The sequence below is a fragment of the Armigeres subalbatus genome, chromosome 2 (genome assembly GCF_024139115.2).
Source record: "Armigeres subalbatus isolate Guangzhou_Male chromosome 2, GZ_Asu_2, whole genome shotgun sequence".
Lineage (NCBI taxonomy): Eukaryota > Metazoa > Arthropoda > Insecta > Diptera > Culicidae > Armigeres > Armigeres subalbatus.
The window spans coordinates 81,489,080-81,506,575 of record NC_085140.1 but is presented as its reverse complement, the minus strand read 5'-3'; the positions used below and the strand labels follow the sequence as shown (position 1 = coordinate 81,506,575).

The 17,496-nt window shown below is 38.1% G+C and overlaps 2 protein-coding genes across 3 annotated transcripts in view; both read right to left on the bottom strand.

The window, feature by feature from the left end:
• Positions 1–5,107, bottom strand: part of LOC134209067 (uncharacterized) — a 43,362-nt gene extending 38,255 nt beyond the window's left edge. The window contains exon 1 of the mRNA XM_062685048.1: positions 4,303–5,107. Coding sequence (XP_062541032.1) covers positions 4,303–4,635 — 333 coding nt within the window. The 5' untranslated portion in view covers positions 4,636–5,107. The remainder of the gene's footprint in view (positions 1–4,302) is intronic.
• Positions 1–16,907, bottom strand: part of LOC134209478 (uncharacterized) — a 355,913-nt gene extending 339,006 nt beyond the window's left edge. For both annotated transcript variants that reach the window (XM_062685461.1, XM_062685462.1), the window contains exon 1: positions 16,092–16,907. The gene's annotated coding sequence lies outside the window, so the exon portion shown is untranslated. The remainder of the gene's footprint in view (positions 1–16,091) is intronic.
• Between the last annotated feature and the right edge of the window lie 589 nt (positions 16,908–17,496).

The following is a 17,496-nucleotide window of genomic DNA, read 5'->3' as shown; positions in this document are numbered from 1 at the left end:
TAGTTTTATTTATTACATCGAAAGAAATTACATCGTTTCTGCTTATTACACAGCAGACTGTCGAGTACATCGCGCAGTGTAATATTCAACAAGCGATGGATTCAGCTGGTTGCAGCGATTTCGATGTAATATTCAACAACTTTTTTTGCTGTGAATAATTTAACACTGCGTCTGTATAAACATTCGTTGTCAACAAAAATCCGTTTTCATACGCATTTGAATCGTATTACAATAAATAAAACAGTGCTACGTAACCCATAAAGCGCTCCCAACCACAAAAACTGCCCTGACCTAGCTACCAAAATATGCAAACCATAAATCGCCGCAATTCCTCGACCGGTCGTTGACATGTGTAATTGTGTTAAATCAATTTTTGTCGAATAGTGGCATCGATTACTACAAACAACGACGGGTGCGAACATTGTTATCAAAACATCCCAGAGAACAAATATGCGTACACGCTCCGGACGGACGCAATACCGGGGCGGTACCTACATATTAACTTTGTCAACACCACCAGAACCGCGTGTGTTTGGCCACATGTGCAACTCTAAACAATAAAATCCTTACGCAGCTTTCCATTGCTGCACATTTACGCGGCCGAGAATCGGTTCGCTTGTTTCAAACGACAACACGAAAACATCGTGTTGTATATTTCACGACACTTTAAACTGCCGGGACGGAGCAAAAAATGCCATGGGACAGCGTTTCTCACCCTACGCAAGGAGGAGTCAAATTATGATGCAAAATGTTCTTCGTTTTTGAAAATCACGAAAAAAAATTCAAAACCGACCCGCACATCCGTTCATTTGTCTCGACAGATATTGGACGTGTTCAACTTAAAATAAAGTGTAAAACTTCCGCTACCTACGCTTTTCAGTCCAGCGTAAACCTTCTCAGGTTAAGGAGGGGAACTGCTCCTTGAATTCATACATTGTACCCAAATCAATACCATTCGAAAACAAAAAATTGGAGCGCTAATTGTTTTGTTTCTTATTTTGGATATAGGTGCATGTTATTAATAATGGAACAGATACCCTAATAGTAGTTTTTGCAACAATTTCAAAAAAATAATTTTTCAGCAAGAGTTGTACGTTTATCCAACTAAGCTTGCCGAGTTGGATGAATACTACGAGTGCAGAAAAAATCGAGTTTTGCAACTGGTTGCACAAACTACTATTTTGTTTTTTATGTTTATTTTAACTCAAAACGGCTACGCAGTCTTTAAGGATTAAAACAAGATTTATATTTGTCCAACGTTTCGACACGGGGTTGGTGTCTTCATCAGGGGAAAAATATTATGTTTGTTCCTTGTCTAATGTTTAATCTTACAATAACAATCAATAACAATAAGACTAAACATTAGACAAGGAACAAACATAATATTTTTCCCCTGATGAAGACACCAACCCCGTGTCGAAACGTTGGACAAATATAAATTTTATGTTTATTGGAACTTTGATTCATGTGGGAAAGTTTTACATTTATTTATTGATTGCTTCTACCGTGATTTTGAAGGCACGGAAGCCACTTCCACTTCCAAAAATTACAAAAATATTGAAAATACCAGGTTGGCGCCTTTAACAACGTTTTTCAGGAATACTCTTGCTGCAATTTTTGCGAAGACATAAACCTATGTTGTAAGGTGGAAACAAAACTTTTTTATCTCACTTTTAGGGGGATTGATCATTGAGGATTGGATTGAGCGGAATTCTACTGATAAAATGTCTCGAAAATTTCAGTGCGCTAAATCGCATAATAAAGTTACTTTTATAAAAATGCACTGAAACACGATTTTAACCACTGTGCATTGAGGCCCCCGATGAAGGAGTCGATTACAATATTCTTCAGTTTGTCCTGCAGTTTTTTATAGCTTTCGTCAATAATTCTTACAAATTACAGAATCAATTTTTTATTGAAATTTTGTAAAAATACGCTGTTACCGACTAAATTCGGTAAACAAAACATCAAACGACGAAAAAACATTTAAGTGTGTGATGGATAATGGATAAGCTAGGATGATCGACGATTGACCAAATTTCTACTTGTTTTCAAAAATACCCTAAAGGTAATTATATTAGACATATTTAAACAGCTTGGAAGCAATTAATACTTAAATAAATTTATCAAAATATCAATTTCTAAAGGTGCAAATATAGCTTTTTCAAATCCAACGATTTTTTTTCTATTGGGTAACAGGAGGTAATGTTCGCCCAGGATGTAACGTTGCTATTGCTTTATCACGCAAATTATTCAATCCCACAGCGATAGTACATCGTTTTGTAAAGAGATCTTTAGAAATAAAAGTGCATAAAGCATATTTTAGTTACATTATGCTAGATTTGTGCACTTCTTCAACTGATAAACGCAATAAACTTGCATGGAAACTTACTTCGACTCGTTTTTTTAGCAGCCACTTAAGCAGGCAGGCAGTGCAAGAGTTTTTTTCTTTTGTCCAATAATGTATTTTTCTGAATGGACTTAACTATTTTCGCATGCCAGATGAACGGACAACAATAACTTTCCCGAAGATGCCATTTTGTTTCAACCAATTTTGAGAAAAATTAAATTTCTATCTCACTTTTAGATGAATTAATCAAAAATATTTTTTTCTCAAATGATACTTCTTGATATATACTTGAATATATACTTTCTGAACATAGTATGCCATTTAAAACACAATTTTTACCACTGTGACTCCAAGTATGCTAGAAATTTGCTCCATCAAGAATTCTGAGGACCCTCTTCTTTAGATCTGAGAAAATCGTCCCTCAGGAAATTTGCCAAATTTATTCTCCAGGAATTCTGGGAAACTTATATTGCAAGAATGCAGTTGTTCCTTCTCTAGGCATTCTGGCGAATTTCTTCCCAGGGGTCTGAGGATTTACCCCTTCAGAAATTATGGATATGTCTTTCTCCATGATTTAAGGAAACTTCGGCTTTTTCGAATTATCAGAAAATTCTTACTTAATTCTAGGAATTCTGGGAAACTCTTTACCCAGGATTTCTGAGGACCCCTGCAGGAGTTATGGGGAATTCTTTCACCAAAAAAAAATTTATAGAACTTCATTCTGACCTCCTCCCAGCACACAGGTTTTCCTTTTTCTTAAATTCTCAGGAAATCTCCAGTCGTTCTACGAGAGTTGTAGAATATTCTTGCTTAAGAATTTTTATAGAATTTCCCCATCAGAAACTCTGGGAAATTCCTCTTTCAAGAATTCCAAGAATTCTACAGCAATTCTTGTAGCCGGCACGGAGCGATCCGTCGTAAAAAGCACGTGGCTTAAGCGCCACTCCATTAAGGAGACCACGGCCCAAGTTAATTTGCCCGGATGAGACTCTCTCAAGGCGAGTCCATTTTAATTTTCCCGATAAGGATTTATGGATCGGTCCAGCCAGCAACAACGAAAAGTGCCAAATCGGGTCCACCCTATCCTCCCTCTATACCGTACAGCCACACCATACACTCAAAGAGTCGGTGAGAGCCCACCAGAACCTAATACACTCTAAGTGGGAGTGCGCCTCTCATCATCGGCAGACTCTCCCTCTCACCAACAACCATCAATGAGTTGGAAGCAACATAAGGGGTCGTTCAACAATGATGTCACAGGTTTTAGGGGGGAGGGGGTCTAAGATTTTGTGACACTGCATATACTAGGTATACAAAAAAGCATGACAGAGGGGGGAGGGGGGGTCTAGAAATCTCAAAAAGTAGTGGACGTCATATTTGAATCGTCCCTAACAAACCACAATCAAACTCGCAAAGAGGACGGGACACGGAAAAACAACAAACAATATCGCGCTGTGACGTTAAACACAATTAATCAACTAATTGGCTAGGGAGACAAATAGAACTTTTATTTGAATAACAGTTATTTATTTACTTATACTAACAGGGGCACATATTGGTTCGGGGTTTGTGTTTCGTTCGTTCCATTCATGTCTATCTCCTATTTTGTGTGCGTTTTCTCTTCCCTAGCTCTCTCTATATTCTGACTGTGTGCTCTGTGCTTGATGTTTACAGTGACGTCATTTTATCTCGCAGCGCAGCTGCTAACTAGCCTGCGCTCCTGCTACTCGACGATAATTTTCGGTGGTGGCAAAAACGGGCTCACGCACGAATTTCACGGGTCCGTGATGGCGGACCCAAGCAATAGTCGGTGGGTTTTGCGACTCGCGAAATGTGGTTTGGCTTTAGCAGCACATTTGGGTCATCAGTCTACGACTGGCACAAAAAACGTTTCCTCCGCGGCGCCCTCCTCGGACGCCGCACTCCAATCAAAAAAAGGTTTGTTGACTCACCGGTTTGTATGGGCTTACTGACCCAGTCGATGACCTGCCGGTGGGGTCGACGCTCCCGGCTTGTTGATGCCGGCGATGACGCTTCTTAATGAAGCCGACGCAACAGAATGGCGGTTGCTTGCCGGCTGGTGGATCTCGTCCACGTGGAGGTCCCCTGGCCTTCCCTCGGACCGATATGGCGACGGATCGGTCCGCTTCTAGCAGGTGACGATCGCCAGGAATGTTTCGTCCGTCGGGGAGAAATGTCGCGCTGGGGTACGAGGTGATTGCTGCGGGTGGGAAAATACACGCCAATCTGGCTGGACGAACAATATGAGCACAAGCACTAAACATCACACTATGAGCACGTCAATTTACCTTTATCTTTATAATTGTTTCCTACTACCGCACACAATCTTGCAACGCACACTTAATCTTGGCCTACTATGAAACGAACAAATTATTCAATTAATTAATTACACTTAACGTCACTTAAGGGTACATACTTATGCACAACGAAACATTACTAAACCAACGCGGACACTTCCAACTTATTGGATGATCACGGACGAAATGATTGGGCCTGTGAATCCTCAGATCAAGGTAGGTGGGCTCGGACACAACCGGAAATACGTCATTTCCCGACTCCCTTCGTGTATAATCGTGACCTTATTGGTACGATGGATAATCTGACACGAAAGTTGTGCTGCTTTCCCTCTCCCACCTTATCCAGAAAACAAATGGCCTCGACCTTGGAGAGCCTGGCTAATTGATAAATGCCCGCTTGCCTATGTTAAGGGATCTGTTATCCTAAACTATTGGCGATTTATAGATTGCCTTTCTTACAACCTATCTTATGAGAACTATTTACAGGTATTTATGTACAAAAAATATTTACAAAATTCCTGACTGCTACATTCTCCGGAGTACTTATTCAGCCTTTTTTGGAATTGACACTTCAAAATCTCATGACAATTCTTCTCGCATGAATTTTGGGGAATCCCTCTCCCAGAAATCAAGAGGAATTCCTCCTTCAGATATTAGGTATCCCCCCTCTGAGAATTCTGGTGAATTACTCACATAAGCTCAGATATTATTCTAGATAACTCCTCTCTCTGACAACTCTTGGAAGTTAGTAATTATCTACTCCTTGTATCCTTCTAGGAGTTCTAGGGATTCCTTTACACATATGTGCTGAAGAATTAATAATACATTTCTCAGAAATTCTGAATTGGGAAACTCCTGCAAAATTTCTTTTGTTCCTCTTTGTGGGCATTACATCCCTATTTGAAAAATTGCCGTATCGCAGCTTAGTGTTCATTTAGCACTTCCGATTCACTGATTTTTGCACTTTTGTGTCAAAAAACTAACATGACGATGCTCATAGCCATATGGAAGTAGCAAAAAAACACCACCGTACTATGAATTGAATCTAGCCACTTTCAGCGTGGCGTTACTTTGTAGCCGCTAGGCTAAAGAAGGCACGATTCAGGATTTTTACTCCGAATTACACTCCCTCCCGAAAGGTATTCCTGAAGAAATTTCTGGTGAAATGTATAAGGAATTCTTAAAAAAGTACCTGAAAGGATTTTTGGGGAACTTTCGAAGGAATGCTTTAAAATATCTGGAATTTTCAGAATATTTTTTAAGAAGTTTCGAAAGATTTTTTCAAATTTATGTACCTATTGTTTGAGGGAAAATTTTAGGAGTATTTTGCCAATCTAGCCGGAATAAACTATTTTATTTGTTGAAACCACTTAAATTACTTTGTTTTTTTTTTTGTTTATTGTGATATAAAAACAATTTTAAGCATAACATAACCTTCATATACGAGCTTGCTTTTTACGCGGTTGGTTTTCATCAATTTTTCGGTCATTTCAAATTCCACGAGTTTTTCAATTCCACTTATTTTTTGTTTTTTTGTAGATTATTTCGAGCGATAAACGAAACGCTTTATTAGCTCCAAATGCAAAAAAAAAAAAACTGAAACAAATTACGTAAAAAGCTTCCCCAGTACATTTTCCGTATACTAAATTTATGACTGTATGTAGAATCCGAGCAAAATGCTTGTTGACGAGGGTATAGATTTCTCACGTGCGTGGGTGAGTGAGTGAGTAAGTAATTGAGTGTGTAAGTGAGTGATTGAGCAAATAAGTGAGTGAGTGAGTGAGTAAGCGAACAAGTGAAAGGAAGAAGAAGTTCATTAGAGTATGAATAAATGAGTAAACGGACGCGAAAATCAATAAATGTAGATAGAATCGTATGAGAGAATGAGTGACTGCTTAAGTGAGTGAGTGATTAAGTGTGAGTAAATGAGTGAGTGAGTAAGTGAGTGAATGAGTAAATGAGGGAGTGAGAAAGTGAGTAAATGAGCAAGTAATTAATAGTAAGTGAGTAAGTGAGTGAGTAAATGAGAGAGTGAGTAAGTGAGCGAGTGAGCAAATGCGAGAGTTGGTAAGAGAGTAAATGAGAGAGTTATTAAGTGAGTGAATGAGCAAGTAATTAAGAGAATATGTAAGTGAATGAATAAGTGAGTGAGTAAATGAGTGAGTGAATGAGTGAGTGAGTAAGTGAGTGAATAAGTAAGTAAATAAGTGAGTAAGTGAGTGAGTATTCAAGTCAATGAATAAGTGAGTGAGTGAAGATTTAGTCAGGTTATGAGAGTGTAAAAAATTTAATGATCGAAAAGAAACGTGTGATTGAGTGAGTTAGTAAAAGAACTAGTTAATCAATTAGTGAGGAAAGAAGCATGTGAAGCAGTGAGTGACTGATTAGGTGAGTGAGCAAATGGATAAGATCGAAAGCCCCATAAAAACCGTGAAAAATCGATTTTTGACGAAATAATTTTTACGCGGTTTTCTGTTATACGCTGATTTTAGAATTTACCGTGGTTTTCGGAATTTACGTGGTTTTGATTTACATGAAACGTATCCCTCGTGTAAAAACCGACTTCAGTGTACTTTCAGTTTTTTAGAACTCTGTTCAGACATTTTTAGATTAACGTCTCAATACTTTGAATGATAATTTTGTTTTTATCGTTTTATTTTATATTATTGTTTTAGAGCCATTCACAAATCACAACCTTCTTGGAAGCCTTTTAGCAACTTGTCAAATAATAACAGAAAGACTTGTATTGTATTGGATTTATAAAATGAATTTGACATTAAAGTTGTGAATACTCAACCATCAAAATGCATTCCTTCCAGTCGTTATACATTATGAGTCGTTTTACCCCATGCGCGATACGGCTGATTAAAATCTCGTAAATATGAATAATCTTTTGTAATATTTTGGACCCCTAGAGGAAGTGCTTCCCAATATATGCTTATATCAATTGAAATACAAGTTCGATTCGGACGGAAATGACATCATTTCAAAGATGAAAGTTCTATTTATGAAATAGAAACTCGAAATGGGCGTCAGTTATTGACAAACCGGTGAGATTAACCATTTTCTGAAATGAAAATATTCTTCGTTGTGGACAGTGCAATATATTTTGGACCCCCAAATGTACACATTTTGGACACCTCCAATTTAGCCTCTTCAAAGCCGAATTTCTAATTTACTTTGTTCAATAGAGCCGAACCAAAGTCTTATCTTTCGATTGGAATACACCAATGAGAAGATTCCGCCGTTTTTAATTCACAATTTTGACAAAAACTTATTGTGTGCGTTCTGAGATTTTCAGTGATGTATACTTTTAAGCGTAACGCATTGTAACGCTCGCCTTTTTGAGCAAACTGATTTCCTCAGAATTCCATCTAAATATCGCTATTTTCGAATGGGAAACCAGTGAGACAATATCAAATGCTGAACAATATCATTTTTCTTAAGCCAATGGGGGAATTAGCAGCGGCATTGATTTTAGTTCAGATATTAAGAAAATGTCGCCAGGAGGGTCCAAAATGTGTAGGGGTTCAAATCAAGTTGGTTACCCTATCATATAATTAGTCGAAATCGCCCATGGAAACAACTTGCATTTCACAGAAAAATCTCAATTGTATCACAACTTTCGAGTCCCCGATTTTAAAATGGCGCAAATTTGCGCAAGATTTGACTCACGTAAAAAGAATAACAATCATCATCAACAGGCTGTCAAATTGCACTGTCGCGTCGCGTCGCATCGTATTTCGCGTTTACTCTGGCTTCACTCTTATGGGCCAAACACAATGGATACGTTTGCGTACGTTATGACAGTTTTCCCATGGCAAAACTGTCAAAACGCACGCAAACGTATCAATTGTGTTTAGTCCATAAGGGTTATACAAAATGAACACCAAAATAATCAATTTCGTGGTATGAGAAAGCAAGTCGCAAAATTAAAAATGTTAGTTAAAGAACGCAAAGTTTTAAAAAGCGTAGCAGTCAAATTATCATCCTAATTAAAAATGTATACAGATAGCAGGTCCTACACTATTCAGCTATTTTTTTTCCCATATTTTTACACTACGAAAAAGCCATTTTTCAAAAATCAACTTTATTCCGGCTAGATTGGCAAAATACCCCTATGTGCGCCGATCCGAGCCGTCGCTGCCGCCGCTGGTTCAAAGTAGATCGGCACACAGGTCAATAGTCAACTAGGCTTCACCCTTTTGTCAAATAAAATTTGTTATGAGAAAATCGGTAAAGGATTTCTACATGAAAAGTTGTCTAAGGCTTAAGATTTTAAAGTACAAAATAGTCCACTCTAGAATATATCACATACCTACATGCTACTAGCGAACAACTTTTATTGACGGCAACGCAAACTGGTGGTAAAAAGTCAGATCATTGCAGTAAAAATTATCAAGATAGGTCTGATTATTGATTGTTATTGAAATGTCACTGCTTCCTCATGAACTCAATTCAACAGTAAAGTTTTTCAGGCAGTTTGCCGAGATGATGGCGTACGCTTCGAAAACCAAAACGTTCAAGAACAAGTCGTTTTGTTACAACTTGATGGTAATGCTCCTCCGATTTGGATTTGTTCCTACTTGTAAGGAGAATCAAAATGAAGACACAAAGACGGAAGTGACAAGAAAAAACAATGGGAGAGAGCCTTTGACTCTAATGCTGTCGTTTACCCGGTTTTCCCGCAGCTGTGGAAGATACATATTTCGTGAAGTGAAACGGTGGTATGATCTGCAGAAGTCAAGACGAAGAGGATGTCTCGACGTACGTTTACTCCAAGTCTACATTAATGGCCTTTGTCACCTCTGGGATATTCCAGTACAGATGTCAGGACCTTAGACGCAACTGGACTTTTTTACTTTTTTTGCAACGATTTGGTAACTTGTTACCCTAGTAAGACTCCCATACAAAGATCGGGTCTGTGAGACTCCGGAAAATAAACTAAGGCACCCAACAAGGAAAGTTGTCTTCCTTCCTCGGTAACTGACTATTAGCTACATACCTTTCCTTCCTCATGCATGCTTATCAATCAATGTGCCACAGCAGATCCCGAACAGACGCATCGGGAGCTTCCTGTCCTTTTCTAATTATTGTAATGTATGAATAAATATGTATGAAAGATTATGCCGCCTTGTTTGTTATATTCCAACTATCTTGAAGATGGCCATTAACGTCTTCTGTTGGTCCACCTATGCTTTGAATATTTGATCTGTTATATGTCTATCCGAAACATCTGAAAATTGATCGTGGAGTAGTAACTCCATAAGCTAACCGAAAGGCTTTTACGGGAAATTTTATGTTCGCAAGTTCTAAATGTCCTCATTGGGCAACAAACTTTTAAAGCATGTCGGGTTAAAGCCTGTTAGTTAGGAAGAGAGACCCAGAATACTCACGGTGGCTCGGGCTGATGTTAAGAGTGACATGACGTTTAATATTATGTTTTGTTGTCATGTTTTTGGAAGCTACGTTACGCTTCTACGCGTTGATATAAAAGCAATGATGCACGCGTTGCTGTGAATAGATAGTTAGACCGCCATCCGTTGGAGCGCTTTCGTCGCGTTCGCCTGTTTTTAGCAAGAGTGGGCTATATTGTTAATATATAATATTTGCTAGAAGCTAAGGCTTCCGTGCAAACACATACACACACACACACACACACACACACACACACACACACACACACACACACACACACACACACACACACACACACACACACACACACACACACACACACACACACACACACACACACACACACACACACACACACACACACACACACACACACACACACACACACACACACACACACACACACACACACACACACACACACACACACACACACACACACACACACACACACACACACACACACACACACACACACACACACACACACGGTTGAACGACGGAGTGAGGCCACGTTGTATGCTTGTCATCCAACAAGGTGAGAACATAGTTTTTCTAAACATTGGGACAAAAATTTAATATTAAAACGGACGAAAGAAAATTAGTAATATTTCCAAAAGTTTTGTCTCCATCCCTTCTTCGAATTTCTCCGTCAAATATGTTAAATTTGTTTGGGCTTTCGTAGGCTTGAGAGTACCATTGTATTAGCCTCATGAAATACGAATACGAAATGGCATCTTTGATTTAAAACTTTGCAGTTCATAATTGTGCGAAATCCTTCGGAACACAAGGCTGCGGAGGAGAAATATTTCAGTACGGGATGCAAAGGAAGAAGAGGATAACAGATAATTCTTGCACGACATCTTCAACAATCTAATAAGATATTTCAAGAACTCCTGATGGGATTATTTCCTCAGAATTCTTGTAGAATAAATTTCTGAATATGTAATTCTCCAGAATTCTTGGATGTGAAATGTTACAGAATTCTACAAAGGATTTCCACAGATAATACAGAGAGAAGTTTTCCTCAGAATTCATAATAATATCAGTATTGAGAAGAAGAGGGGTGTTAGTGATCCTCAAAAATCATTGGGGGTGGATTAGTCTCCAAACTCATAGACAATTGATGCCTCATAACTATGTCTAGAAATCGTTAAGTAAGAATTTACAGAACGGTTGAAGAAATATCCTGGAAATCATAACCAATTTTTCAGGATTCCTGGTAATAGAATTTATGACAATATCTGCAGCAAGACATAACTCATAGACATCATAACTGTTAGAGATGGAATTTCCCAGTATTTACTAGAGAAATAACTTCCTGGTTAAGGAATTCCCCAAAATTCTTAGATGAGGAATTCTCTTGATTTCCTAAATACATAATTTTCCAAGATTTTGGGAGAATAAAATTACCGAATAGCTTGGCGAAGAACTTTATCGGAATTTAAGTGGATGGAACTCATCAAAATCTCTGGATATGTGATTCTCCGGAATATCAGGAGAAGGAACTTCCTTAAATTCCTGGGGAGAATTCTTCAAAATAATCAGGAGATCAATTCCCCCGAACTCGTGGGTGGGGGGATAGTGAGAGTGGGTTCCTCGTTATTCCTGGGGGATGGAATGCCCAAAGATCTTAAAAGAGTGATCACCCACAAAGATGAAATTTTTGAAGGTAAAACTCTCCAGATTTGCTTAAAATGAAATTCTTCGAAATTCCTGAGTAAAGATTTCTTTACAACTTGAAAAGGAGGATTTCTTTAGAAATCTAGCCTAAATTCCCCAGAATGCATAAAAGAGGTATTCTCCTGAATACCGAGGTTCGAAATTCTCCGAAGTTCTTAAAGTAAGAATTCCTTCTTTTCTGGGGGAGGAATTCCTCAGAACTTTCGGGTAAGGAATTTTCTAGAATTCTTGAAGATGGAAAAAGAGTAGAAATCCTTTCCAGAAAAAGGGATTCTTCCAATTTCTTAGCGCAGAGGTTTCTCTTAATTTATGAACAAGGAGTTTACCAGAATATCGGGAGATGGAGAGATCAAATTACCAGAATCCTTGGAGGAGAAGTTTCACAAAATTGATGAAGAATAACGGGAGAGGAATATCCCTGGGATTTCAGGAAGAGCAAATCTCCAGAATTCGTGAGAAAGTAACTTCCCAGAATTCGAATTAACAAAATTCTAGAGATTGAATTCACAATTATCGCCCAGAATATCGGGGTTGAATGGAGCAAATTTTCTGAACCCTTGGCGGAGGAATTTCCTAAAATTCTAGTAGATGAAATTCGTCAGAACTGCCTAGGGATTACTGTAGGCAGAAATCTTCGAAATTTCATTAGGTGGAAAAAATCAAAATTCTTGGAGAATAAAATCCCAAGAATTCCTGGTGAAGTCTTAGTCTTAGTCTTCTACGGAAAGGACTTTTTTGAATTCATAGAGATGGAGTTTTTTAGGAATCTTGAATGTTTTTTTCATAAGGCCGATACAAATATTTAAAAACTATTATGTCTCCTCCCCCCCCCCCTGGGGGGGCAACAAAATAAAATTCGGATAATGTGAGGATTTTCAAAACATTCTTTAACAAATCCGAGGTGTTTTTTTTTATCTATTTTTTTCATTTTAATATTTATTTTTTATTATCCCCCTGACCTTTCGGAGGACAAAATGTTAATTAAATATTTGTAACGGCTTAATTCCTGGGATTTTTTTTTAATAAGCAGGAAATCTCTATAATTCCTAGAGTAGACATCTTCCCAAAATTCTGAGTGAGGACTACCTCTGAGTTTTTGTTCAGAAAATTACAGCAACGCGCCGGGTAAAAACAGTGGCTGCGGGGCAAAAAAATCTTCGGTGACTCGGTGGACGGCTCTCCCCCCATATTAGTCTATTTCTCGAAACAAATTTTTAAAACGAAATGATACGATATTTCAGCATATTAGGTACTACAACTAGAAAACAGCTTTAGAAGGCCTGGTGGGCCATCCCCTACCATTTAATTCCTGAACCGTGATGTTTTCACCCCTACAGCGGGGATGCAGTTCAAAAATGCCTAATCAATCAGGACACAGTGCTTCTATTAGCACCAGAGAGCAGCCAGAGAGTGCAAGATAGAAAAAAAAAACAAAAAAAACTAGAGCAAACGTGCAAGCATACTAATGGAGACGCGTGGCTTTTTATGCGGTACATCGATGATCGATAAAGGTAATCGATTTGAAACTTTATTCAAAACCGCTATGATACCAATTCCTCATGGACAGCAAAATAGTATTTCCACAAAAATTTTGAAATTTTTCATTAAAAAATTAGGAAATTGCCAATAAAGAAATTATGGTATAAGCAATAAATAAATATAAAATTTCCTTGAATAATTCAATATTTCCATAAAAAATCAGGAATTTTCCACAAAATAAAAATAAATTTGCACTTTTAAAAGCAAACATTGCTATTATAAAAGAAGACAAAGGAAGAAATCAAAATAATACATAAAAAAAAATTCCATAAATAATGGAAATTTATTATTTTTTTTTCAATGTATAATTTTGATTTCTTATGGAAAATTCTTGTTTTATAATTTAGTCTTTTGGTTTTAAAAGTGCTATTTTTTTTGTTCTGTGGAAAATTCTTATTTGTTTATGTAACTTTTGACTTATTTGGGGAAATTCTATATTTATTTATTGCTTATACCATGATTTCTTTACAGGCTATTTCTAATTTTTGAGAAGAAGTTTTTATTTTAGATATTTCGCAGGCAGTTGATCGAAAATTTCGAGATTAATTTTAACCGTAGGTGATCAACACGTAGGTAGCTCAAGGAACGCATGTGAATTTTAATAGATCAAAATGGTGTTGTAATTGGTGCCAAGCACCGAACTGGAGATTTACTGGAGATGATCTAAAATCTAAAGTACTGTTCCATTTAATTCCACCACGTTGTAGTCTTTACAGATGCGTTTTTCGACTTCATCACACTTGACACTGCTTATGAGACACTGAAGACGGCTTGAAAACAGAGCTGTTTTGCAATCGGAACTTCATTGCCAATGCTACAATAGTTCAAATAATACCGCACCCAAACCGGAATAAAAAAAAAACAGATCAATCCACCTAGCGTTGGTGGTGCCTTTCTGGCGCCTTGAAAATATAAGAAGAGCGAATAAGAGAGGTTGAAACAGCACTTTAGGGGGATAGATTTTACCTTTTTCATCTATTCATATTTATTTGCGGTTATTTGAATGCACTGCAACAGTATTTAAAAAAAAATGTCTTTGAAAAAAAAATTCAAGGGGGGACCCTTGGCAAAAAACAATGTTTTTTGAACAACTCTGGAACGCAATGACCGATCGGGCCAATTTTCAATAGGAAACAACTAGACCGCAATCCGCGTCGATTGCAATCTGTTAATGCTAATCTTGGATAATGCTAAGTACCAAAAAGTGTGGCTCACATTTTTGTACACATACACACACACATACAGACATCACCTCAATTCGTCGAGCTGAGTCGATTGGTATAGAACACTATGGGTCTCCGAGCCTTCTATCAAAATAGGTTTTGGAGTGATCCTATAGCCTTTACGTATACTTTGTATACGAGAAAGGCAAAAAGGTATATAAGCATTTGACGGATTTTCCGAAGACAGAAGAATGGCCTCCTAGCTATCCTGACCTGAATTCAGTGGATTGTTTTTTGTATCTAAAATGAAGGACCACATAGTCTAGATTTTGTTCTTTTTTAAAGGGCGAAATCCAAAACCTTCGGAATGACTTCATTAGTGCGTGCCATCTGTTACGGTTTTGAACAACATTTGAAAGTTGTTAAAAAAGCTGATTAATCCACCTAGCGGTGTTAGTCTCTTTCTCTTTCTGAACAATTTGGATAATCTCTCGGAAATCACAAACTGAAGATGCCATAGTTAACAAGAAAAGAGGAAATCCATGACAAATTATCAAAAGGATTTATCTACTTTTCCAAACAAAATTCGAACGTCGATTTGACGAATCTTGATAGCAACATCATCAACAGGTAACAGAAGCCTTCACCAATGAATTGAAGGTGTTGGTTTGCCTTCAAAAGTTACTAAAGCAGATATGTTACAAAAGCAGATGAATTGTTTTGATAGTATGGTATTGTAATAAAGAAATATTTCAAAAGTAGTATTCTGACTATTTTTATATTTGCCCTCAAAATCTGCGAACAATGTCTTGTATATGGTGACGGCAAGTAATCTCGGAAGGAATCTGAATACCGACATAGGTTTCAAAACCTGTAAAAGTAAATCGCCATAATAAACTTAAGTACATTCTGATCCGAAGACAATCGTGATATTTTTGATTTTCGAATAAGTCTCACATGTTTCCAACAAATAGCATTTTGTTCGATATATATCCAAAAACTTACTATTTTGTAATTGAACAAAACTAGAAAAAATAACATATTACAAATCATATTTGGTGTTTATACGACCACACGTCACTTGAGAATGGATAGATTTTTTTTTTCCTGTTCAACTGGGAAACTTTGGAAGTCAAAATTCAATCTTTGCAATGCATCAATTTTCCACACATTCTGAGTTCTGTTTACAAGTGATTGTTGTAATTTAACCTCTATAGTAGATCCTCTTCAGTTTCTTGCATTTGGTTCTACTTACGAGACCATTTCGATAGTCTAAATTTGTGAAAAAATATCTTTCTTGATGATCCGCATAAAACATTTATTTTCCTAGTTACATTCATTTTCGCACAAGCACAAAACAAATAATCACCAAATATTACAATTTTTTCTCCACCAATTAAATACTTTTAATCATATATTTAGAGGGAATATCGATGATAGATAACATGTGTAATTATATATAATATTAATATTTAAAAAATGTTTGAGAACTGCTACATTTAAATAAACACCATAATCGTTCAGAAGAAACACAGAAAAAGAGTCGAACGAAATGCATTTTTTTTCTGGCAATAATTTGGTACTATACTAGGCTGTCTTCTCCCGGGAATGGAAACTCACTTGAAAAGAAATTTTCACCACATTCGTTGCTCTCTGCTTTTCAGCTACTTGGCGACGATTACCACCAGCATCTTCACGTCGTCGTCACAAACAATTTTGCATCGAAGAACCTGCGTCACCCGTCTGTCACTCGCTATTTGGTGTTTTTTCTTCCACTGCCGCCAATGAAAATCCGCGCATTTACGAACGTGGAATGAACGGGAATCAGAAAAAAGAAGCAACAGAAAAATGCACCACACGCGATCTTCTCCGATTTGAAATGTCTCTGGGCGTTCCGATCACAGTTCAGTAAGCTGTGCCTTCAAATCGTCAACACAAATCATAACTAAGGCCAGTGGGAAAATCCATCACATGAAATAGCTCACATCACATTACATTCTGACAAAACAGCTGACATAACTGAAACGGAGTTGATCTTCGTACTGGGATAGTCTTCTGCTTTGGTACCAGGAAATCTTCCGCACTATCATTCGACCGGTTAGAATCGACGAGCACATATCACCATCACAAGTCTCAACTAACAAGAACACTCTAACTGCTGGAACGGCGGACATCCGTCATTCGTCTTCCAGGGGAACCGTAGAACTGCACGCGGCAACTCCCGGAACGTAAAGTTCAAAACTCGGAAAAAAGGTCGCGCGCGCCAACACTCGCCAGCCGTCGTCGTCGTTGTCGTCTTCGATGTCGACCGCACTACACAAGAACCGTACTATAACTACGAGACGCGGTATTACGCGAACCCGAACAGAGAGTGCTGCTTCTGCTGCTGCTGTCGCTACCGCTCGAGGAACGAGATTCGAGATTATACCCCACGAACGGTCGAAGGAAAACTGTGCGATTACTGGCAGGCAGCACGCTAAAAAGATTCAACAGTCTACAGGCCCACGACGACGACGGCGTCGGCGACGTCGTCGAGCATCAGCAACAAACATGTGTATCTCTCACACGCGCGCGGACGGGGGTCTCAGCTCGCAGTTCAGTCAGTGCAAAAATCGGCATTTAGTCCGCTTTTAGCCTCTAGCTTTGCCTTCCATCCTCATCGGCGTCGTTATAGTCATCGTCGCAGCGAGGGAAGATGGTGCACGCGGAATTGTGCGACATACTGCATTCGTACCATCACCCTGTGACATATCATCATCGCTTTAATGGTTGTCACGGGCCACATGAGAGCCTGCACTGTGTAAGCAGAGAGCTTCTGCTTTTATTAGTACGGGTTGGATTCTCGAGTTGTGAATACCGGCATCTAGTAAATGATGATGATTGAAAAATTTATTGACTCTACGGATACGAACGATAACATTAAATAGTCTTGTTGTGAAGTTTTCCTTGTTATCTAGAGAGTAGGAGGTTGTGAGTTCGAAACCCATCGAGACACGTAGATACTCGAAAAATTAATACATATAAG